The following is a 25278-nucleotide window of genomic DNA, read 5'->3' as shown; positions in this document are numbered from 1 at the left end:
ACTCCCCAAAAAAGGCTTTAAAACAAAAATCCTCAAAACCATATGGTGTGGAGGGAAGTAAAAGGGGACTGAGATCCTAAGGCACTGAGACTGGGCTACAATGTCATCCCAGTAGAAACTAAAGAACTTGGTGGCCTCTTGCCAACTCCCTGAGAACCATCACTACCAGCTGGAGCTGCCACAGCATGCAAAGCACCCTGATTACAAGCAGTGCTTTATGAGAACAACATGGGTATCATCAAATTCAATGCACTGTTATCACAGTGTATTAATATGGCTGCTTTACATCACAAAACCATCAAGATGGGAAGGAGTATCATTACTTACTATAAGCCAACTCATCCCCAGCTCTCTTCCGGGACTGGTCACCTCTGGGGATAAGAAAAGAAGAGGCAGTCACCAAAACTGACTTCACATCAAAACAAGAGGAATGGATCAACATATTTGAAAATAAAAGTACAGCAGACATTTCAGTTCTAACCAAACAACCTATTTAAAAATACATATTAAACATCTTAGAATCCTGATGTACCTCACTATGCTTTCTGGAGATGGAAGAACATGAGCCTTTACCTGTATCAACCAGCTTATTGTCGAACACCTATGGAAGTTCTAGTTTCACTTTGGAGTTAAGTAAATAGAGGTTCTCAACAAAACTGACTTCACATCAAAGAATGGATCAACATATTTGATAATAAAAGTATAGCAGACATTTCAGTTCTAACCAAATAACCTACTTAAAAATACATATTAAACATCTTAGAATCCTGACATACCTCACTATGCTTTCTGCAGATGGAAGAATATGAGCCTTTACCTGTATTAACCCGCTCATCCTCAAACACCTATGGAAGTTCTAGTTCCACTTTAGAGTTAAGAAAATAGAGGTTCTGACTAGGCCCTAAGCTACCTACAAAACCTATTTTTTGTCTCTCCAGCTTCTCAGACAATAACAGAAATGACTCAAATGCTTAGGTAATGAGTAATAATAATCACTACTAGCCTTTCTTTCTCAGCATTTTAAGTTGATTTCTTCCTGAAACATGAATTTTTTCTTTTTAGGCTTCAGTAATGCCACAGCACACGTTCCTGACCTTATTTCACCCTGTCTGCCATCCTTTTCAGGTCTCCTTTGCTGGCTCTACCCAGCGCTCTGTTGCTGGTCATCTTTTCTTCTCCACGTGCATTCTTCTTAGTCTAGGATGGTGATCACACACTCTTCTCCACAGGCCAGAGGCTCCCATATCTGCATCTCCAGCTCTGCCTTCCTCTCTACCCTTGAGATTTGCAGGTCCAACTGCCTCATCACCATGTCCATTTGGACGATTTACATACACTGGCAAGTTTACCATGACCAGAATACAATGCTGACTCCAATCCATCTCCATTCCTCCCTCAATCTTCCAGCTCAATCACTCAGCCCAAAATCCTTGGTATCCTCTCTTTCCCTCACTCTGGGGCATTCTATCCCAAAACCAATCATTTCTCATCAACTCCACTGCTATGATCCCAAGCCAAGCCACAGTCTTCTCTTCCCTACACAAATACACGAGCCTTATTTATCAACCCAGACAAGAGCCAGTGATCTCATGTAGAAGACAGATTAGTTCACGCCTCTCATGAAAGCCCTTCAGTGGCTTCCCACTACAGTCAAAAATTAATTCCAACTCACTCTCCAGCCTACTCTCCAACCTCACTTTCCTCCACTCTCGGCCTCAGTTCACTACACATCAGTCATCCTGGCTCACTGGCTGTCCCTTGCACATCAGCCCTTTACTACTTACTGTCCACTCATAGGACTTATTACTCAATATTATTTAGTTTTTTTTACATGTTTATTTGCCTCACAACATCAGAACATAAGTTCCATGAAAACAGGAACTTAGCCTGTCTTGTTCACCCCACTGCTTAGAAGAGTATAGACAATAAATATTTGTTGACTTGATAAAATAGTAACTTATAGTCTCAAATTATTAAAATGCCAACCAAGGTGATTTATTTCCTGCTTTTGAATAATCTTCCAGATAAAGTTTCCCATTTACTTTCTCTGGTTATGTTTAGGACCAGGGCAGAAACCTCTTGCTAAGCTGGGTAAGGAGCCTCAACTGACTGGCAGAAAGAGAACACACCATATGACCTCTGAAAGGTTTTTCTCTAGGCACCACATTCAGCACAAACTAGCTTCCACAGCCAAAAGAGCTCTAACAGGCCGGCCCTCAGGCCACTTTTTAAACACCTGTTGTTAACACTACACCTAGCCAAAGCCAAGTGAGTGTCTTCCATTGTTATTTACACTAATAGCATCACCGTTGCATTCACGAAATATTCTGAAACAAGTTAATGATCAAAAAGGAAGACAGAATTTTATATCTGGAACCTTGACTTTCAGACACAACCTTCATTTCCATTCCTCAAAGTTTAAATAACTGAACATGTAAATATAACAGGAGAAAAATACAGATGTGAAAACAACTGGAGGCAGGAAAAGGAATATCAATGTGATTTATGCAAGAGGCTGCTGAAGAGATTAAGTCCAGAATGCTTTCTCATAAACCAGACCCTTACTACAAAACGAAAAAGCCCGAATTTCAGCATCAACTGCTCAGCTAAAAGACCTATGTTCTTACCTTGGTTACTTAGATCTAGTAGTTATCTTCTGTAGTGTTACCTCTGACAACAGATACCAAACTTCCACCCCTCACCAATCAATTCAATTATGTAGGTAAGAGATAAAAAGCTGTTGCTTTTAGCTTATATGTTAATTCTAGCCTACTCTATATTTCCACGTACCTTAACGATTACAATTCACAAAAATTCCAGCTCAAATGAGAATCTGTTCACTAACTGCGAAAAAGGATGTATTTGACAACATTCACATTATTTTAAAACTTATTCAAAGACTTACTCTGTGCTACCCACATTAAAGCTGTTTGTTACCTACTCAGGATCACTATCACTTAAGTTCATCTTACACGAAAAAGTACCCATAACACTGAACAGGAATCGTGGTTGGTTAGGCATAAACCATAAAATGACTTCTCAGATAAGAAGAGGCAGAAACAGAATTCTTAAGACAGGCTGTACTATATTCTCCTTTTTGGGGGGCATCAGCATACACCACTTCTTCCAAAATATTATTCCTAATCAAAGAAGGCATGAAGGTCCATGCACAAGAGCGGAGGCAGGCTCTCCATCAGACCTGCCAAAGATGGCATGTGCACGTCCTTTCTGGCCAGCATGAGTAAGCTCGGAATTAGATACAAGAATGTCCACTTTGGCAGGCTTACTCTGTGCAAAGCACCTGTCAGAATAATTTATGAGGCAGAGTTTAATCCTCATAGTACATGTATAATAAAGTGTTAATTATAAAAATGGTCCCATTAAGTTTGTAAAAACATTTTGTCACCCCTTGGTATATCACCTAATACTTAAATCCAGCCAGAAGTTTTATAAAATAATTCAAATTCCTATTTATACCAAAAATCCAAGACATTTCCCTGAATATAACCAAACTGGCCATTGGCTGAATAGTGCCACGTTAGTCCTTCATGTGCAGAGGCAATGCAGCCTGAGGTTATTTACAGAGGAGTTACTCATCTCATCCCAAGCAAATCTGACATAAGAGCTACCATAAACCAAGCAGTCCTGCACCCTGTTCTCTTAATCCAGTACCAAAATTAGGATTAGAAAAATGGGCATGTTTAAGCAATTCCACACATTGCTCTGGAAGGCAAACTCAATATGCTCAAAATTCACAAGAGTTATACTCCTATACTGCTTCACCAAAAAGTTTTCAGAACGCTGTCTTTTTTTTAAAGGTAGAAACTCATCCTAAATTAAGAGCAAATGTTTAAATAAAACATGAACGTATGAAAGTATAAAGACTTCAAAATTATGGTAAGCCTAGAAAAAACCCTAAACATCATACTCAGATTATTTTGCATTTATTTAAGAATGTTGGGCTGGGTGCAGTGGCTCATACCTGTAATCCCAGCACTTTGGGAGGCCAAGTGTATCACTTGAGGTCAGGAGTTTGAGACTAGCCTGGCCAATATGGTGAAACCCCATCTCTACTAAAAATACAAAAATTAGCTGGGTGTGGTGGTGCAAACCTGTAATCCCAGCTACTCAGGAGGCTGAGGCAGGAAAATCACTTGAACCCAGGAAGCAGATGTTGCAGTGAGCCGAGATCACGCCACTGCACTCCAGCCTGGGCAACAGAGTGAGACTACACCTGAAAACAAACTAAAAAACAAATTGGCCGGGCACGGTGGCTCATGCCTGTAATCTCCGTGCTTTCGGAGGCTGAGGCGAGAGGAACCCTTGAGCCCAGGAATTCAAGATCAGCCTGGGCAACATAGGAAGACCCTGTCTCTACAAAAAATTAAAAGTTAGCCAAGGGGGGTGGAGTGCCTATAGGGCTAGCTACTCAAAAAAATTTAAGGAAAAACTATTAACTATAATTCAAAATACAGATATGGCCAAAAAAACCTGAAAATCAGATACTTCTGCATGACTTCTGCAAAGCAAAACAACAAAACCACCATAAGCAAAAACAAATTGAGAAAAATATGTCATATCTTGGACAGAGAATCAATGTCTTCACTATAGAGATTTCCTAGAAATCAAGACTAAGAGAAAAACAAGGAAAGAACTTTAAACAGGTAGTTTGCAGAAAAACAAATGCAAACATATGAAAATATGCTCAACCTTACTCATATAAGAAATGCAAATTAAACCACTTCTGAGTAATTATTTTTCACCTACTAGGTTGGCAAAAATACAAACGTGTAACAACACACTGTACACACAAGGCCATAAAGAATAGGGACTTTCCACCTTTGCTGGTGGATATGCAAAATGGCATAAATCCCCTGTGGAGGGCAATCTGGCAATATTAATCAAAATACAACTGCATTTATCATTAACCCAGCCATCCCACTTCTGAGAATTCACCCTCCAGATATACCTGTAACAAGTACAAAATAATACATATACAAGGTGATTCACTGCAGCACTGTCCATTATAACAAAAGACTAGAAATAACTCATGTGGCCATCTACTGGGGACTGGTTAAGTTTCAGTCTATACATATGATGGAATGTGTAAGAAACAGAAATATGAGCATATATTGTGTTTGCTTGTATTTATATTTTAAAAAATGAAGGAATCACAAACATAAAAATGATGGGGTGGGATGCATAGGGAGACAGGTGGGAGCAAAACTTCTCAATGTATACTTTTTACAAATGGCCTCATTCTGTGTATGAAAGTAATACCACTCTCTGCTGGAACTTATTACAATTAATGTGAGGAAATACCTAATCCCTTGACACTAAAGAGAAAAACTCTTTACATTCCAGCATTTCCCACTGGCCCTTCATTCCCCTAGCCACAGAAAGCCCCAGGTCTCCCAGGCCCATCTCCACAACTTCACTGATCCCTTCCAGTGTTAAGCTGTCAGTGATGGGGTAAATGATCAGTGGATTACTCACTGCCCCCACTACCACACCAGTACAGATGTCACCAGGACAGAAAAAGGAAATACCAGTCCAGGGACCAACAAATTACCTGCTTTTGTCCCTAATCTGAGACTTCATAACAGTGACCCTAGTCAAGGCTTATTTTTCTGAAATTCAGTTTGGCCTCAGACCCTTTGAAAAAATGCCCAGCCCCAGCTCTAGCCAGATAAGTGAGTCAACACTCAACCTACTATTTGTAGACATGACTATGCCTAAGATACCTCAAGCGTGTTCCTTTCCACAACTTTCTTCCTATCAGGAAGCCAGATGAGAGAAGACACATATCAGTGCTAAGAGTAAGAATTATAAAAATGCAAGATATGACTGTGCCCTTCAATGACTTGCTGATATAGGCTATTTTCTCATAGGGAATCACAAAAATTTTATAATAATGTATTTTAGTTGAAAAATGCACTCTGCAAGATTTTCTGGGATATGACCATGATAATGAAGTGCAAAAACTTTAGGAAAATTATCAAAACCAAGACAGGCAAATAAAGAGATGCCCTACTTTTTAAGAAGAAACCACTAGAATTTAGGGCAAAAGGGGAAGTATGAAATACAGAATTTAAAGCCTCTTTGCTAGGTTAGCCATAAAAGTACATTATAACAGATCATAAAAGTTCTATAATGTTTTTCCATACGCACAGGACTAATACAAGAGAATCAAAGTTAAAAGAGCTCTTGGAGCTTGCCCACCTAACTGCTCACCCAGTGAGAAATCCCTTCTTCAAAAGGTATGGGCTGGGCCTGGTGACTCATGCCTATAATCCCAGCACTTTGAGAGGCCAAGGTGGGCAGATCACTTGAGGTCAGGAGTTCGAAACCAGCCTGGCCAACATGGTGAAACCCCATCTCTACTAAAAATACAAAACAATTAGCCAGGCGTGGTGGCGCACGCCTGTAATCCCAGCTACTTGAGAGGCTGAGGCAGGAGAACTGCTTGAACCCAGGAGTGGAGTTGCGGTAAGCCGAGATTGTGCCACTGCACTCCAGCCTGGACAACAGAGCAAGACTCCATCTCAAAAACAAAACAAAAAAAAGTATGTAATGAAGAACAGCTTCCACAGAATCAAAACCCGGCTTCAACATTTCTACAGACAAGGAGCTAATTAATGTCTTCTTGCAGCAGCAAGACTCTTGGCCAGTTACCTCCCATTCTCAGAACCTTACCATTTATCCCATGTCAAGCCAAACTGGCCTAGGGAAATGGACATATTTGACCACTAAAGAAAAAAAAACAACTTGCCTTGTGAAGCCATTCTGTATAAGTTCTCTTTGAAATTTCTGATCTTGAGCAGCATATTCAGAAAGTTCAGATTCCACCGCCGGAGGGAGAATGTTTGGAATAAATTTAGAAAATAGAGTTGGAGCCATCTGAACCCACTCTGTGAGAAAAGGAAACAATTCATTAAAGAAAGCATATAAACACATCAAATTACATGGAAAAGGTAAAGTTTTCTTTTAAAATACATAGTAAGCCAAATTTAAAGCAGGGGAAAAAAATTAGTGCAATCCCATTCTGATAAAAAACATGTAACAGTAAAATTTCCCTTCTAAAAGGAATTTTACAGGCTGAGCGCGGTGGCTCAGGCCTATAATCCCAGCACTTTGGGAGGCCAAGGCAAGCGGATCACAAGGTCAGGAGATCGAGACTATCCTGGCTAACACCCGTCTCTACTAAAAGTACAAAAACTTAGCCGGGCGTGGTGGGCGGCACCTGTAGTCCCAGCTACTCGGGAGGCTGAGGCAGGAGAATGGCGTGAATCCGGGAGCTTGCAGTGAGCGGAGGTGGCACCACTGTACTCCAGCCTGGCCCACAGAGCAAGACTCCGTCTCAAAAAAAAAAAAAAAAAAGAATTTTACAGTATGAAGAAAGCCATTTTTATATTTTACTGATTTAACAGAATTTAGTGAAAATCCCTAGGGAATTTTTGAACAACTCTTAAGTATGGAAGAAAATATGAATGTGATTACCACACAATTCTGAGTGGGAGGGGACTTCGAGGGAGGGGGCTTGGTGGAAATATCAGCCTTATTAGCCATTAATTAAAACAATATATAATACATAGCCCAAGAATAGAACAGTACAAATAATAAGTAGACATATTTTTAAAAAGAGGCAGCTCAAAAGGTAGGGGGGACTGAACGTTTAAAGTGGGCTGGAGGTAACTGGTTAGTACTCTGAAAATATTTTTTGACCCCTGTTAAATTACAGCAAATATATATAAACAACAGTAAAAAAAAAAAAAAAAAAAGTGGTTATCAAATCATTTTTTAAAAGATCAGGAGACTATAGAAAATAAGGCAAAGAAGTTACAGGAAAACACCTGTACCAGATATGACAAAGATGAATTAGTATCTTTATTATAATGAATATGTACAAATCAGTAAGACCAGGTAAATGAGTGAAAGAACCTATAAGAGTAATATAAACAGAATAAATAGTCCTGTTAATATTTAAAAAAAAAAATTCAAGCTAAAATAAACATGCTCTCTCCCTTTTATTCAGTGAACATTAAAGAGAATTAACACCCACCTGTATCAAGGGCATGGGGAAACCATTATTTCCCTTCCTTGGTGGTGGTCCTCAATTAACGCTATTATTCATTTTGAATTGTTTTAATCTAGCCTGTTCACATTTTTCCTCTTGGAAAACATTTTGGCTATACATCTCAAAAACTATAAAAATATCAATATCTTGAATCCAGTAAACCCATTTTAAAAGCAATAATCTGAGTAAATGATTATAAATTAGAAAAAGCCACGTTTGCTGCTGTGGAACATTTGGTCTGCCTTAAGTAAAAAAGTGGAAGTTAACAAAATGTCTTGTTGAATAGCTAATTAAAATTGGCAAATAAATACTGCAAATGATACAAGGACCAATTCATTCAGTCACCCCTTGGGAGAAACTCGTGGCAAAATGTTTCCCTCCTTCCAGTCCAGCTCAAATATGGCTTCACTAAGAGTCTCAATACAGTGCTACGGGGAACCACTAATCAGTCAGAGCTGGCAAAGTCAAACCCATCTGCTACAAAATAAAGATGAAGAAACAAAGTGTGTGTATTAACTGCAAAAGGGCAGAATAGGATTGTTGCAACTATTTCTAAAGACTGGATGCCAAAAATGGTAAGTCATCAGAATCTCCAACGATTACAGCCCAGGAATCTAGACTTTAAAAAGCCTTCATAAGAGACTCAGATGCAGTCATACAAAGACCAGCACTTAAGAACTACTGCAGTGGAATAAACTTTTCCTTTCAAAATTCAACTTTTAAAATATTCTAATCTTAATCTGTCAGGTGAATAAAATGGCTTTAATAAAGCAGCAACATAATGGGTACTGGCAAAACATGTAAATGTCAAAATATGTTTTCAAGTATCTCAGAAAATGTGCAGGGCAGCAAAAGGTTAGTATGTGATAAAATTCACCTTTTCAAAAGGACAATTCTCAAATATAGAATTCTCCTTACAAGTAGTATAAACCCTATTACAAGAGTTTGAACCTGGATAAAATAGCATTTAGATAAACATGTACCCACAATACTTTTCTACCTTTAGTGATTAACTTTATTTTGCAATTTTGTTACTTATAAAAGCCAGAGCTTATAAAGCTGCCTACTTGGGAGGCAGAATTTGTCATACTGCACTTAGATGCTTTGAAAAGAAAAAAAAATCATTCATAACCTAGTACACACACACACTATTTCAGGAGCCATCTTCATCACACTGCTGTAAAATTCTGAGAAACTAGATACAGAAAAATATCAGTTTATTGGACACATACAATAAAATATCTTTACTACTTTATACAAGTAATTTCTGTCAAAAATCAGGAGTAGAGCTCAAAACCTAGATCCAAATTTAACAATAAATTTGAATACTCTAGAAGTCATTAATCATTTAAAGTAGCCTAAGAAGGTGTTTTTTTAATTTTTTTTTTAAAGACAGGGACTCGCTCTATTGCCCAGTCTGGAGTGCAGTGGTGCGATCGGCTCACTGCAAGCTTCACCTCCTGGGTTCACACCATTTTCCTGCCTTCCGAGTAGCTGGGACTAAACGCGCCCACTACTATGCCAGGCTAATTTTTTTGTATTTTTAGTAGAGACAGGGTTTCACCATGTTAGCCAGGATGGTCTGGATCTCCTGACCTCGTGATCTACCCGCCTCAGTCTCCCAAAGTGCTGGGATTACAGGTGTGAGCCACCGCACTCGGCCTAAGAAGGTATTTCTAAAATCAGTCTACCAGTACTAGTTTTCACTTGGTTTCCATTTTAGCTTGCTAAATTCTGACAGGTCGTTTAAATTAATGAAGCAAACAAGCCATCAATTAACTAAAATAACCATTAAACTCAAATGGATAGTAATAACAGCAGTGAATGTTTGCATGCTTATTACGTTATCAGGTACTGTGCGTTAAGCTCTTTATATCATGTTTTATTTCATTTAATCCTCAAAAGAATTTCACAAAAAGGTAATTACTGTCTAAAAAGCATCCCTTGTGTTTATAGATTGTAGAACAATGTTCTATCTTGATAACTTCTGTAATCTCTCTCCCATGGACATTTATAAGTTGCTAGACAACTCTATGACAAGTTTGAGGTTCTCGCTTATAGAAAGATACATACAAAAGCTCCTTGGGATTCCTTTAAATTTATAGTGTTTTATTCTAAGACAGACACATTAAGATAATTTAAAAACCATGCTTTTGACTATAGTTATCTTTAGTATTTCCTTTAGTTCTTGTGATTATTTCTATTTCTCTCCCCAGAACATCTTTACAAAATGACTGTAACTTTAACAACACTTATAGATTCTTTGCAAGCTACTTAACAGGCCTAAGAAGATGGACTTGTGAATGTGGATGTCTGTGAGTATGTGCAGCGTGAGGTAGGAAGTAAAGGAGAAATGAAGACCAAATATGAGATTCAATTTTATCCATAAAATAAATTGTATTCTACAATTTATTTCTTGTATTTCCCTAATAGGTTCTGCAAAAAAACAAACTAGTTGGTTTCCACTAGCAGAAAACATTCCAACTGAGCTCTGAGTTTACATTTTACAATGATGAGTATCTATTCAATTTTTTTGCTCCAGCAAATGCAAGTACCATTAGGCCTCACAAAACACATACAGAACCACTGCCCTCTTGGAAAAGGCTGTAACAAACAGTTCCAACTACAACAGAAATGAGAAATGTTTACCTGGTCTGAGGGTATACAGGCCTTTCACAATATTTGCCATAGTTGAAGGTGTGACCTGAAATGGTGTTGACTGGGCTTCTAAAAGTAAAGCTGAAATAAGAGAAAACAGGTTAAAAAGAATGTAACACGTATTGATTGTCAAGATTTCTCTATTACTGTTCTCCCAAAGACTCCCAAAACATAAACAATTGTAAGAAACGAACAGTCAAATAAACCAATCAAATGTTTATATACTAAGGATTTTTTCAATCCAGTGCAGTAGCTAAAATACATGAAGGTCTGCTGACACACTAATGGAAATGAATCAATTCATGGAGGTTCTGAAAAGTAAAAGCTTTCTAAAAGCACTAGTATAACCTATCATGAATGATACATTATAACTGAGCTGAGTTGAAAATGCTTCCATTACTTTTGGAGAATAAAGTATCATACAATAACCTCCCTCAATCATTTCTCCTTCCCCCAAATCACCATTAGTAATTATTTGGTAACTGTGATCAGAGACAGAAATTCATTTCCCCAAATGCTACATCTACTATTTTCTTACAAGAGCTAAGGGCAAGGGATGATGATGGCTCATCTTTCTCATTTTCATGTCTTTGGTGACCCTGACTCTGAACATGACAACAGAGACAGTTTTCTTTTAGGTTATCTACTGCCACACAAACATTTTTAAAAAGTTTTTAACGAGGAGGAATAATTCCTCTAGATTAGATCACTAACAAATACAAATTCCATTGATTAGTGAACACAATAGATACTACTGACCTAAAATGATTCATTTTTAATTTCTCTCAAAGACCTACATTTGCTAATAACAACAACAACAAACTTGGTATGATTTTACCCTAAGCCAGGCTTGTAACATCACATATAAACTGATTTTGTTCTGTTCGTGCCTTTCTAAAAGGAGAAATGCCATCTTACTAGGCCAATGAGGATTTTATAGTCTCAAACATACAATCTGAGTTACGTTTGAATATACATGATGAAGGCCATCAGAGATGGACTGTTAAGTTTATCCTTCCGATTTTATCATCAGTAGACAGTTACAAGTTTGAATGGCATAGACCACCAGGGGTGTCCAATCTTTTGGCTCCCCTGGCCCACAATGGAAGAACTGTCTTGGGCCACACATAAAATACACTAACAACAGCTGATGAGCTTACAAAAAAAATTGCAAAAAAGTCATTTTAAGAAAATTTACGGGCTGGGTGTGGTGGCTCACGCCTGTAATCCCTTACACTTTGGGAGGCTGAGGAGGGTGGATCACGAGGTCAGGAGTTCAAGACCAGGCTGGCAAAACCCCATCTCTACTAAAAATACAAAAAAATTAGCCAGGCATGGCAGTGGGCGCCTGTATCCCAGCTACTCAGGAGGGTGAGGCAGAGAATTGCTTGAACCCGGGAGGCGGGGGCTGCAGTGAGCCGAGATCACGCCACTGCACTCCGTCCTGGGTGATAGAGCAAGATGCCATCTCAAAAAAAAAAAGGTTTACAAATTTGTGTTGGGCAGCATTCAAAGCCTTACTGGGCCGCGTAGGGCCCGCAGGCCATGGGCTGGACAAGCTTGGCGTAGGCAAATGCCAAGCATTTCAGAAAATCATGTTGCTTTAAAATGCAATGTTTAAAAATTTAAATTCTAAGTGTTAGGTTTTCAGAGTTTTTCTACTCATAAGATGCTAATTTCAACATGTATCCAAAATCCAAGCGCTCTCTCTTTTTATTAATCCATCTTTCTAACCTTTTCACCATTTTGGCCTCCAATTAGGCATGATCCTACTAACTCTTCATATTCAACAACATATTGATTATGTGGTCAAGTATATACATTTGCAAACCATTCCTACCATAACTGTAATCACCTATGTCAAATTTGATAGCTATGAAGACATGATAAATACAAAGATACACACATAAAATGTACATAAATTTGAAATAAATTTTAAAATGATTACATTTAATAACAAAAGATTATTAGAGTTGAGAAGGTGTAATATTTCACTCAAATCTCCACTTAAACTCTTTTTAGGAAAAGTGTTTAAAAGATTTTCTAGTTAATCTCCCCTTTTAAGGAAAAAGAAATGGGAGTTTGGGGGTGGTAACTTGAGAGAGGAAAGAGTACTGAGTATTTAGCAAGTGCTAGGTACTTTACATATATTTAATTCTCACAAGTTCGATCATCTACCTTTTTATTTTTAACAGGTAAGAAAACTAAGGCCAAAACAAAAACCCCTCACTGAATAGTTCATCCGAAGTCACAGAGTTAGCTAGAGGCAAAAGAGGTTCAAGAACTTGTGTTTCACTCTAAATTCTGTACTCTACCTCACCATACCAACACCAAAATGCCTGCTTATATGCAACAATCATCACACACATCAATAAGCCATATAGTTTAAACACTAGAATAGATAAGTTCTAATCCGAAAGTCTAGACAGGTAAGTGCCTTGCTGAGAAGGTCACACACCTTTTGATACCTGAATTGGGACCAGAACGAAGCTCCTCTGCTCTTTCAAGTATTCCTCAGTGCTACACACTTGCTCAGGAGATTCTCTCCTTTATTAATTTGAAAAGCAATTCTTAAAATCAAAACTAAAAATACTCTTGGCTTCAAAAAAATTTCAAACTACAATGGCTTGAACTAAAAGGCAGAATTGCCTACTAAGAAAATTAACTAAAACGTAACTATTTAGAACACTATGCAAACTGAACTAGAAATCTTCTGCTGTAAAAGTCAACATACTATATTTTCCCACGAAATTTCTACCATTAACCCCATGCTACACATTTATTGTTACATTTGCTCAGAATCACTAACACACTATGTAAATAACCTTGATTAACAATAGATCCTAGTAGTTCTGCAGCTTTCAGAGTTCAATTCGAATAATTTCAAAGGAAAACAATTTTACTATCAGCCAAAAATAGAAGCCACTTTATTTTACAAGCAAATATGTATAAAAATGATTATACCATGGAGCCGATAGAAAACTAGTTTTATCCCCAGTAAGAAGTTACTGTTTTCATTCATGAAACATACCAATAATGAATGATATGGGCATTCAATAACTGATTCTTTATTAACAGATAGTATTCGTTTTACATTTTTGTATTGGTTTTAAGACATGGCTCCCAAATTCTTCTGACATGCCTTTTATCAAGAGGTGGGATACATTCCTCTCTCCTGGAATTTTGGCTCTGTGACCACTTGCCCAGCAGAATACAGCAAAAGTGGCACTGCGCCGCTTCTGAGCCCAGGACCTAAGAAACCAGCAGTTTCCATTTCCTGTATCTTGAGATACTCACTCATGAAGGAAACAGAGGAACCAAAAGCTAGCACCAACTCACCAGCCATGTGAATGAGTCACACTGAAAGCCCCAGCACCCAGTTAAGCCACAACAGACAGTGCTGAGCAGAGCAGACATAAGCTACCCCACCAAGCCCTCCCAAATTGCAGAGCAAAATGAAAGACTGTTGGTGTTTCAAGCCACTGTGTTTTTGGATGATTTGTTACACAACAATAATAAATGTGAACACTAGCATCTGAAGCCACGGGAAAGAAATTATTGATCAGATTGTAGAAAATTACAGAAATTGAATCTAGTTATTTGTTCTGCTGCAGTAAAGGGGTAATATAAAAATGTATAAGTGGAAACGACATTAATAGCTGTGCTTTTCTTGTTGAAACTTTAACCTGTTTCCATTTCTCCATTTCTAAAATGAGGGTAATGATTACACCTATCCTATAGGGTTAGGAGAATTATTTTTAAAGTATAGGTCCCACCAAATACGAGCAGTGCCTGTGTGTGTTTAAAAACCTTTGATGATCATCCACATAATACAGTTAAACATTGTCCCTTGTTGTTCTGAAGCTCAAACCAATGAGGCCAGTCATTTCTCTAAGTACAATGCCTGATAATTGCGCAATAAATATCTGACAAACTCAGTTTTGTCCAATTTACAAAAGCTTAAGGACTTTTCTGTTTATTTGGAAATAAAAAGATATATCCACCTTTAAGTGTAATTTTTATTGAAAACCAGACAATATGATTATGTTTTCTCTCACCAGATCTGGACTACTATATATTCTTTCTTGAATATTCTCTTTGCATACATCCAATAAAATCAGTTTCCAAATTACTGGCAAATATAAAAATATATTTACAAAGTAGACAGGCTTTTTCTACCAAATAGTAGCATTTCTCTACAGAATTTTAACAAGATTTCAAAATGCTCTATCTTATCATGAAAGCAAAAAGACAATGTCAGTATCAGGAAATTCTTAAGTGGTTATAATACCTGGAATACCTCATGAGACAATGTTTAAAGATGTTTATAAACATCTCCCAGCCTTACAAAAAGAAAAAATGCATGTCATATTCCCAAGACTCTCGGCTTCTTTTCTGATTCTGGAATCTCTTGGGAACATAATAATGAAACGTGTATTATCTTCAACTACACTATTCTTTGAAAAAACCCTACCTTTCTAAACTAGCCCCATGCTCGATAATTCTTTCACTTAACATTAAAAACGGGGGGAAAAAAGTTTATGGTCAAGCTTGGAACAATTCTTTTGTAAATTCTAGTAAAAGTTCATTGTGGTAGACACTAATTATGGTTCACAGGAAAGCAAAAATACATCCTGCCAACCCAAATATGTGCCACATTCGAAAAAATGACTTGATGTGTCACATAAGATATGAGCTTTAAAAGGATACTGAGACATTAGGTTACCAGGACTTCCTAACTCCACCTGGAGAAGTATATTCTTTCAGGAAAGGTAGGATGAGATGCTACCCACTGTGAGGGAAAGAGGACTCAAGAACGGGGAGAGGAGAAACTAACTGAGCTTAATATTCTTAATAATGTACACAGGCACATGAAATATTTTACAAATCTTAATTCACAGGAGAGAAAACTCAGGGCCACAAGAGGCAAAGAAGTTTGCCTAAAATAGAGAATAAATGACAGAACCAGACTAGAGAAGGGTTTCTGCACTAAAGAGTAAAAATCAGAGGATTCTGTACTACCATTTCAGAGAAACAACACTGTATTCCTTATAGAGTTACTGGTAGTAAAGTTAGACGTGAACTTCCTAATAATACTTTCCCCACTGTCAGGGAAAAAAAGGGGCGGGCAACAAGTTATCAGGGCAGACACAAGGGCACTGTCCAATGACCTGGTAAAGGTGCTCACAGCTCACCGGGTGACCTTCAAGTCCCATTTTTAATTCCGCAGTGTCTCAGGTGGGCTTCAACACTTCCTATCTGGTTCAGAAGATGTTAACATTGGGATTTATGACATGACAGTGCTCTCAGACCAAAAAGAAAAAGGAAAGATCACTGCTAGTGTTATCTCACCCCTATAAGCTGAATTACTTACGCATTAGGCTGTAAATGTGCTTTTCTGCAACATGTTCCGTAAACAGCTTTATAAGGTCATCTTTTAAGTCTCTGTTAAGCTTGGTTTCGATGTAAAACTTATTCTGAAAAATAAAATGAAATCTTTTTTGTGTACTAATTGGGGAAATGATTAGTCTAATGAACTGGAGCACTAAATATTTTAGAACACAATGCATAAAGGCATCAATTAAAACAGAAAAACTCAACATCCAACAACAAAAGCCCTGCAGCTGTTAGTTACTTGTCTTTCTGGCACGGGTTGAAAACATGAAAAAAGTTTTGAACCATACATCTCCGAAAGAACACTGGGAGATATCCAACATTAACTAGACAGGGATGCACAAACATTGTAGAACCACACTGTGTGGAACACCCTTTAAAAATACATCATCAAAAGACAACATGGAGAAACACTAATGAAAAGTACCCCATTTATCAATGATCTGGGTTGAAAGCAGGCTGTGGACATGCACTGGTTGACTCCCCAGCACACACTCAATTTCACTGATGACAGTCATTCAGCTTCTGTTATTCCCTGGGGACCACCTTTGATTCAGAGGTAGACACTCAAGGCAGCCCAAGCAGCCTTAGAGAAACCTTGGCATGAGGGAAAAATCTCTTGCAGTCGTCTTATAACCATGAGGGGAATGTCAGGCCTCTGAGCCCAAGCCTGCACCTACACATCCAGATGGCCCAAAGCATTATCTTGTGAAATTCCTTCTCCTGGACAATGAGTCTCAGAAGCTCCCTCCCAGCTCCTGGTCTGAGCACCTTGTGACCCCTGCCCACCAGAAAACAACCTCTTTGACTGTAATTTTCCACTACCTACACAAATCCTATAAAACTGCCCCACCCCTATCTCCCTGTGCTGACTCAGCCCACCTGCACCCAGGTGATTAAAAAGCTTTATTGCTCACACAAAAGCCTTTTGGTGGTCTCTTCACACAGACACCCATGACAGGGAAGAGGATAAAACAGATGTTATGGACAGCAGAGAGACCAAAAACCAAGTCCTTAGTAATACTGTTGAACCACAGATTCAACCAACCTTGGACACAGCCTTATTTCTGGAGTTTTATTACAAGAGATAATACTCTTCATTATTTAAATCACTTTGAATCATGTTTTCTGTTTCTTGCAGCTGAAATCTTGACTAGAATTACTGGCAAGTCCAAAAAAAGTTGTTTTTTTTGTTTGTTTGTTTTTTGTTTTTTATTGAGACAGAGTTTTGCTCTTGTTGCCCAAGCTGGAATGCAATCATATTGGTCAGGCTGGTCTCAAACTCCTGACCTCAGGTGATCCGCCCACCTCTGCCTCCCAAAGTGCTGGGATTCCAGGCGTGAGCTACCACGCCCAGCAAAAAAAGTTTTTCATATTTAAGTGTTAATGCAGAAGAGTATAAAACACATAGAGGAATGTTAAGTTGCTCACTGATTCTCTCAATTTAATTTAAAAAGATTTTTTTTTTGGAGATCGGGTTTCGCTCTATTGCCCAGGCTGGTCTCAAATGCCTGGCCTCCCACTTCAGCCACCTGAGTAGCTGGGATCACAGATGTGAGCCACTACGTCTAGCCATTTAATTCTTACACAAGTTTTTTTCCGTCTTTTTAAAAAATATATAAAAATAAGATGCACATGGTTAAAAAATAGAAAGCATGCAAAACAGTATGCAATAAAAAGTCTCTCAATGCAGACCTTCTGACCCATTCCCAAAAGGTCCCATTCATTCTACACTGGGAAAACTTCTGTATATTCTTTCTAGGATGTTCCTTGCATATACGTGGATATGCTTTTTTCCCCCTAAAAAAAAAAAATACTAGTGAGAAAATATTAAACACTGCATTGTATCTTGCTTTTTCATTTTTCATTTAATGTTATATATTGGAAGATTTTTCTCTTAAAAAAACAGAGTTGTGTTACTTATAATTGCATATTTTTCTGTCTTCCATAAATTATTTAAATAATAGTCCCTACTGATGACAATACGAATGTTCCTCAATGTTCTGCTGTTTTTAAAACCTGTGAAATTCTTATATGTGGAATTCTTATAGGTGGACGGATGTTAGAGACCAGCCTGGATAACATACTAAGATCCCATCTCTACAGGAAAAAAAAAAAAATTCCTAACATTAGGTATGGAAAAATCTACTCCTTCCTTACTGATCTGAAATGTCACCTTTCTTATTAAACTTCTACATTTACTTCAGCTTATTTCTGGGCTCTGTTCCCTTGATCTGTCTATCCCTGCCACCAATGACAATCTATTGGGAGCAAGCCCCCCAAAATCTGGCCACAAACTGGCCCCCAAGACTGGCCATAAACAAAATCTCTGCAGCACTGTAACATGTTCATAATGCTTTTCTCTCCTGGTATATTGTCCTATTGACATTTAAGATCTGAATGCACAGCATTTTAATGTACCCTTTCTACTCTTTGTACGTAACTAGAAACCATTAAAAATAAATAGTATGAAAACTTAGAAACTCCAATTAGTCCACCTCTTTTTAACTTTGTCTCAGGTACAATAATGTTAAATTCCAAAATCGTAAGCAAAAATAAATGTCTTTATTTGATCTCTGTGCCTTTCAACAAGACCTTAGTTACAATTAATCTTCTAGTGTAATGACAATTTCTTGATATTCATATAGACAGACTTCTAACAAAGACATTAATTTTGACAAATGTTTTAAAAAATTTGTTTTCTGTGTCAGCAAAAGAAACTTTGCTTATTATGGCACTAGTAGGTTAACATTTCAAACTATTTTCTTTAATATACTTTTCTAACAAAGCAGTACCAAAGTTCAAATAATTTCTATCTTCTGGACAATAAAAACAATTTAAATAACAAATTTTCAAAAGTAACTACAAAGCAAATTCAAGTTGTTAATCTATAAGAAAAGTTGTAGTTAAGCTTTACAATCTAGGATCCCTTATTTGAATTCTGCTAGCTGAAAGAGTAAGTTTGAAGTTAATTTACTCTTGACACAAGACTTCTTAAACCCCAGGATCCCACCATAAAGTTTAAGAAAGCAACAATGACAATACAGAAAAGCGTAAATCACTTTTTTTAACCTATTCTTTTAATAAACTAGCTATTTACCTTTTGATTCAAAATTATAAATTAGACTTCTGTTTTTATTACTAATGCTACCTAGCCAACATGCTTACTGGTAAATGTCATTAAAATGGCAGACATGCAAGTCAAGAAATCTATTCACCCACCCTTAACTCCTTTATCCACAAATAGTCTTTCAGCTCTGCTTCCATACCTGGTCTCCACTGAAAACTTTAAAACAGCAAGAAAAAGGAGTCGGCTGGCACGGAAATAAAATGCTTGCTCTGTCAGTACAGGACATTTACCTAACACAGACTCCTGATGAATAGCCCATGATAGGATTTCACCAAAACGATACAATGTAGCTACCTCCCAGGCTTACACCCTTCCCAATAAGTTAATTCTGCTAACCTAGAGGCACTTATTCCTAGTGTCATCAATAATATTTTTCCTTAGTTTCATGATTCATAAAGGAGTTCTGGCACTTAAACCAAAAGAAAAGCCTTTTTATACATTTCTTTCTTGGTAAAAGGCAAAAACCAGTTTCTTTGGCATTATATTGACTTGAAAACTAGTACTATTAAAATTGTTGTCAGTAACCAAGAAATAAGTGTAAATGAAAATCATGAAGTACTACGTCGTCTTTTGGGAAGTGCCTTCTAAATTAGAGGTAGGGGTACTTTTGTTTTGTTTTTGTTAAGTGCATTTTATGGAGAGTAAGTCATTCATAAGATTGCCATCCACATACAGCAACCTACATGCTACAAAAAGTAGGATCAACCTGAAAATCTCATTCCCTAGTCTAATAAAGAATGGGAATCATGGTTTCTAAGGGCTCCTCCATTCAACAGGAGTACTAACATTAAGACTCTATGACTCTGGATATTTAAAACAGGGAGGAAGCTGATCAACAAAGTCACAGTCTACAGCTTATACTCATAGCATAACTCTCCAAATAAAACAGATGATCAGAATGGCAGCAATGTTTCACTGTTCTTTTTTTTTTTTGAGACGGAGTCTCGCTCTGTCGCCCAGGCTGGAGTGCAGTGGCCGGATCCCAGCTCACTGCAAGCTCCGCCTCCTGGGTTTATGCCATTCTCCTGCCTCAGCCTCCCGAGTAGCTGGGACTACAGGCGCCCGCCACCTCGCCCGGCTAGTTTTTTGTATTTTTTAGTAGAGACGGGGTTTCACCGTGTTCGCCAGGATGGTCTCGATCTTGATCCGCCTGTCTCGGCCTCCCAAAGTGCTGGGATTACAGGCTTGCTGTTCTATTTTTTATGGAAGAACTTACTTGGCATTTTACTTTCTGAGGACAAGAAATCTTACATATCTTTATATTTCTAGAACCAAACACAGTGCCTTCCACATAGCAGAAATAAAGTAAGTACTCATGTGGGTGACTGCTTATCTTAATGCCTACTTCTCTATTCAGGAATTGTTACTTACGGAATTTCAAAGCAGAAAAAAAAGTTCTTCTATGTCAACAACTATCAAACATTACTAAAATAATTAAATTTCCATTTGTAACACAAATGTAACTAAAAGAAAAACAGAACATGCTTAACTCTTTGCATCTATTTGTGCTCTGACCAATACACCTAGGTATTTGGGAAGGAGGAAGGAGCTCTAACTTACCATATATATGAAAAGAGGCACAATGCTCTGCAATGCTCCCATATATTGTCCAAGAGCTATATTAAATCTTTCAATATAGAGATCTGGAGGGCTGGCCTGTGAGAAAGAACAGAAGTGTGATCAATCTGGGAAACCTGGGAAAGACCTTCCACCACAATCTGAAATACAAATAGAAGGAATTCAAAATTCATAGAGATTCACCAAAAAAAAAAAAAAAAGAGGAAGACACGTATACTCTGAAGGTAAGACTTCTACCTTTGTTCCAAAATCTATGTAAAACAGGTTTAGCCATCTTTAAAAGCTGTGTAACCTCAACATGTTAATTAAAAGGCTTCTTCTTTTACTGAATAAAAAGGTGCACTCAGGCCGGGCGTGGTGGCTCACACCTGTAATCCCAGCATTTTGTGAGGCCAAGGTGGGTAGATCACTTGAGGTCAGGAATTCAAGACCAGCCTGGCCAACACGGTGATACCCCGTCTCTACTAAAACTATAAAAATCAGCCAGGTGGGGTGGCAGGTGCCTATAATCCCAGCCACTTGGGAGGCTCAGGCAGGAGAATCACTTGAACCTGGAGGCGGAGGTTGCAGTGAGCCGAGATCACACCACTGCACTCCAGCCTGGGTGACAGAGCAAAACTTTGTCTTAAAAGAAAAAAAAAGATGCACTCAAAGATAAATAACATGATTTTTTAAAACTATTACTGAATTACATGGATATTCTATATAGAAACCAAACTATATTTGAACCTGGAATAAGTTGGGAGGATATTCAACTAAGTGGTATAGGTTTCATGTACTATTAGAATGGCTAATGAAATTTACAATTACCTTAAGCACAGAAATATTCTGATTTCTATGCTAACTTGGTTGTAAACCACTTCTGTAGCTAATTATAAATATTAGTTAGAAAGCATGGACACAAATGACACATACACATCTTCAGTTCTGTAGAGTAGTAAAATACAATACATTTCTCTATTAACTCACTTTTACAAAATACCAAATCATAAAACCATCAAAAGAGAACACTTCCAACTTTTTTATATGTTATAAACTGAGTAGAATATAGACTGTGTTCCTCTAAAATTCCTATGTTGAAGCCCTAAACCCCTAGTACTGCCATACTAGGAATAAGGAAGTAATTAAGGCTACATGAAGTCATGAGGGTAGAGCCCTGATCCTACAGGATTAGTGTCCTTAGATGAAGAAACACTAGAACACTCAGTTCTCACTCCTCCCACAGGGCTCAGAAAAAAAGGCCATGTGAGGACTGCAGTGAGAAGGCAGCCATTTACAAGCCAGGAAGAGGGCCCTCACCCGGAACCAAATAGGAGGCACCTTTGTCTTGGACTTCCTAGCCTCCAGAACCACGAGAAACAAATTTCTTTGTTTAAGCCACCCAGTTCATAGTACAGCTGACCCTTGAAAACTCTCCCTGGAGAGTTAGGAGAGCCAACACCCAAACACAGTCAAAAATCTGTGTATTACTTTTCACACCCCGCCCCCCCAATTTAACTACCAGACTACTGTTGACCAGAAGCCTCACTGGTAACATAAACCGTCAATTAACACATATTTTGTATATTATATGTATCATTTATACTGTACTCTTACAATAAAGTAAGCTGGAGAAAAAATATTAACAAAATCATCAAGAAGAAAAAATGTATCTATTCATTAAGTGGAAGTATATCATCATAAAGATTTTCATCCTCATCTCCACAGTGGGAAAAGCGTTGGCCTTGCTGTGTCACAGGGGTGGGAGAAAATCCATGGATAAGTGGACCTACACGGGTCAAACCCGTGTTGTTCAAGGGTCAACTGTATTTTGTTGTGGCAGCCCAGTCGAAGACACTGTTTTATAAAAGTGCATCCACGCATGATTTCATTCTATTCTGTAAAGCTAAGTTAATTAGGTCCCATTTTAACACTAAAGAAACAAACACCTAAATGGTCACTAATTTGTCTAAGATTAGACCATCAGCAAACGATAGATCCAGGTCTTCCAATTAAGAATTCATTTCTGGGTCAGAGTGTTGGGGGATGAGCATGGTACAAAACAGAATGCAAACAAAACTGATTCTACACAAGAACTAACTTGTGGCAGTCCCACAGCCTATCAATCACATCTTACACAGAAAGTCTTGCTTTCAAATAAGGATATTAAGAAATGCCATATGGAAGGATTCCTAAATATTAAATGTTAAAACATGAAATTTTAAGACCACTTCAGCTAAGCTGTTTCAGAAATGTTCAAATATTTTGAAACTATTTTCAAAGAAGATTCAACTCATATTTCAGTTCTACTTAGAAGCTTATATACATGTAAAGAATTGTCTTTACTTCTCCTAATTCATCTTCCATTACTGAGTACTTACAGGTTTGGTGCACGCTAGGTGTTTTTATTTACATTTCCTTTTTTTTTTTTTTTTTTGTACATTTTGAGACAGGTCTTGCTCTGTCTTCCAGGCTGGAGTGCAGCTCACTGCGGCCTCCACCTCCCAGGCTCAATTGATCGATCCTCCCACCTCAGCCACCTCCCTAACAGCTGGGACTACAGGTATGCAGCACTAGGCCCGCCTAATTTGTTTGTTTGTCTGTTTGTTTGTTTTGGTAGAGATGGGGTCTTGCTATATCGCCCAGACTGGTCCTAAATTCCTGGGCTCAAGCCTCAGCCTCCCAAAGGGCTGGGATTACAGCTGTGAGCCACCACACCCAGCCCGTTTCTTTCTCTTAGTCCTTCTAACTGCCTATAAATTGAATGTTATTTCCATTTTACAGATGAGGTGACTGGGGCTCAGAAATAGTCACCTGTCTATAATTCTACAGTGAATAAACCCAAGAACTACAAGTCAAACCATGATTAATCCAAGGTCTTCTACATCTACTTAAATTCTCTTTCGGCACCCTGAAACCTTTTTACAAACTTCTCAATATACGGCACAACTGTCTACCTCTGGTTGCACAGCAAAGAACAGGACTGACAATGGGAATACTAGCACTCCCCAAAAGACATAAGGCCTCCCTGACTGTTCTTTCTACCTGACCATCTCTACGCACACCCACTAAGCTGGCTAACTTCTCCTAGTCATTCCTTCAAAAATATCTCACCACATGGCCCTTCCGTGGGGCACCACTACACTCACTTCCCTCACTGGGTAGTCTCTGTCACTACCTTCAAGCCCCTGGAGGGCAATATTTGTGTCTTATCTGTGTATCTCCAGTGCTGACCACAGTGCGTGGAACATAGTAGACACAGAATGCATTGTTTTGCAAGGAAAGAGTCTTGTTTAAATCTCAACTTTGACTCTCAATCTAATTTAGCATTAACTCTAAATTCCTACTTAACAAGGCTGTATGACATTAAGAAATTCATTTTGCCCTCAATATCTATATCTATACATTCAAAATAGGAAAAATACTAGCTGTGGTACTTCCAAGATGTGATGAAAATCAAATAAAATAGTGGGTGTTTTGAAAATGTCAAGTATTACACATGTATATGCAACTAGGAAGTAAACTCCTTTCTGAATTAACTACCCATTTGTCTGATGCTTCAAAAAAAAATCCAACAACATTTTTGTTTTTGAGATGGAGTCTTGCTCTGTCACCCAGGCTGGAGTACAATGGCATCATCTCGGCTCACTGCAACCTCCGTCCCCCAGGTTCAAGTGATTCCTCTGTCTCAGCCTCCTGAGCAGCTGGGATTACAGGTGTGGGCAACCATACCCAGCTAATTTTTGTATTTTTAGGAGAGATGGGGTTTCACTATGTTGGCCAGGCTGGTCTCGAACTCCTGACCTCAAGTGATCCGCCCACTTCGGCCTCCCGAAGTGCTGGGATTACAGCCATGAGCCACCGCACCTGGCCTAGTAACATTTTTAAAAGCATTCTTTGTTAACTAAAGAACTTGGGGAAAATGGATCCATGTTGTAAGCGAACTTTTACCTATAACTCGTGAACAGAATCATACATAACATCTTCCTCTAAACTGCTTCGAAGAACTCTAAAAATGATTATTTCAGCAAAGAAATACATTTTAGAAGTATTATGTGAAAAAAAATCTTAAAAGCTGTTGCATTAAAATAATGTTCTCTTTTTACAAAAGATCACTTTATCCGACACTCTAGGCCCCAATGGGGAAACTGTTACCTATCTGATTTACCTTATTTCAACATGCCAGTATTTGGCTTGGACATTCAAGTTCTTACCCCTAAACAAGCAAGCTTTGCTTTTTCCCCAAAGAAAACAAGAAAAAATGGCCAGAAAAATAATAACCATTGTTACAGGATCTTTGGGGTGTCGTTTTTCTGGCCAGAAACCCCTGTCTTTACCTGAGTTTTGCTGAGACCCATCGTGCTCCTTCCAGGAAGAATGAGGTATGCAAGCAAGTGGAGGGTGAGCCAGAAGAAGAGGAGCTTTACTGAGGTTAGAACAGCTCAGAGGAGACCGGCAGTGG

General features: G+C 38.2%; 1 protein-coding gene across 1 annotated transcript in view; it reads right to left on the bottom strand.

Annotated features, from left to right (window-relative positions):
- CACUL1 (CDK2-associated, cullin domain 1) overlaps positions 1–25278 on the bottom strand; it is a 68011-nt gene that overhangs the window by 5232 nt on the left and 37501 nt on the right. Inside the window, exons 4-8 of the mRNA XM_011927795.1 lie at positions 20820–20915; positions 16110–16212; positions 10727–10816; positions 6773–6911; positions 328–371 (exon numbers count right to left, since the gene is read on the bottom strand). Coding sequence (XP_011783185.1) covers positions 328–371; positions 6773–6911; positions 10727–10816; positions 16110–16212; positions 20820–20915 — 472 coding nt within the window. The remainder of the gene's footprint in view (positions 1–327; positions 372–6772; positions 6912–10726; positions 10817–16109; positions 16213–20819; positions 20916–25278) is intronic.

The sequence above is a fragment of the Colobus angolensis genome, unplaced genomic scaffold, assembly GCF_000951035.1.
Source record: "Colobus angolensis palliatus isolate OR3802 unplaced genomic scaffold, Cang.pa_1.0 Scaffold75, whole genome shotgun sequence".
NCBI lineage: Eukaryota > Metazoa > Chordata > Mammalia > Primates > Cercopithecidae > Colobus > Colobus angolensis.
Note: the sequence above shows the minus strand (reverse complement) of the source record. Positions and strands in the feature narration are given on the sequence as shown.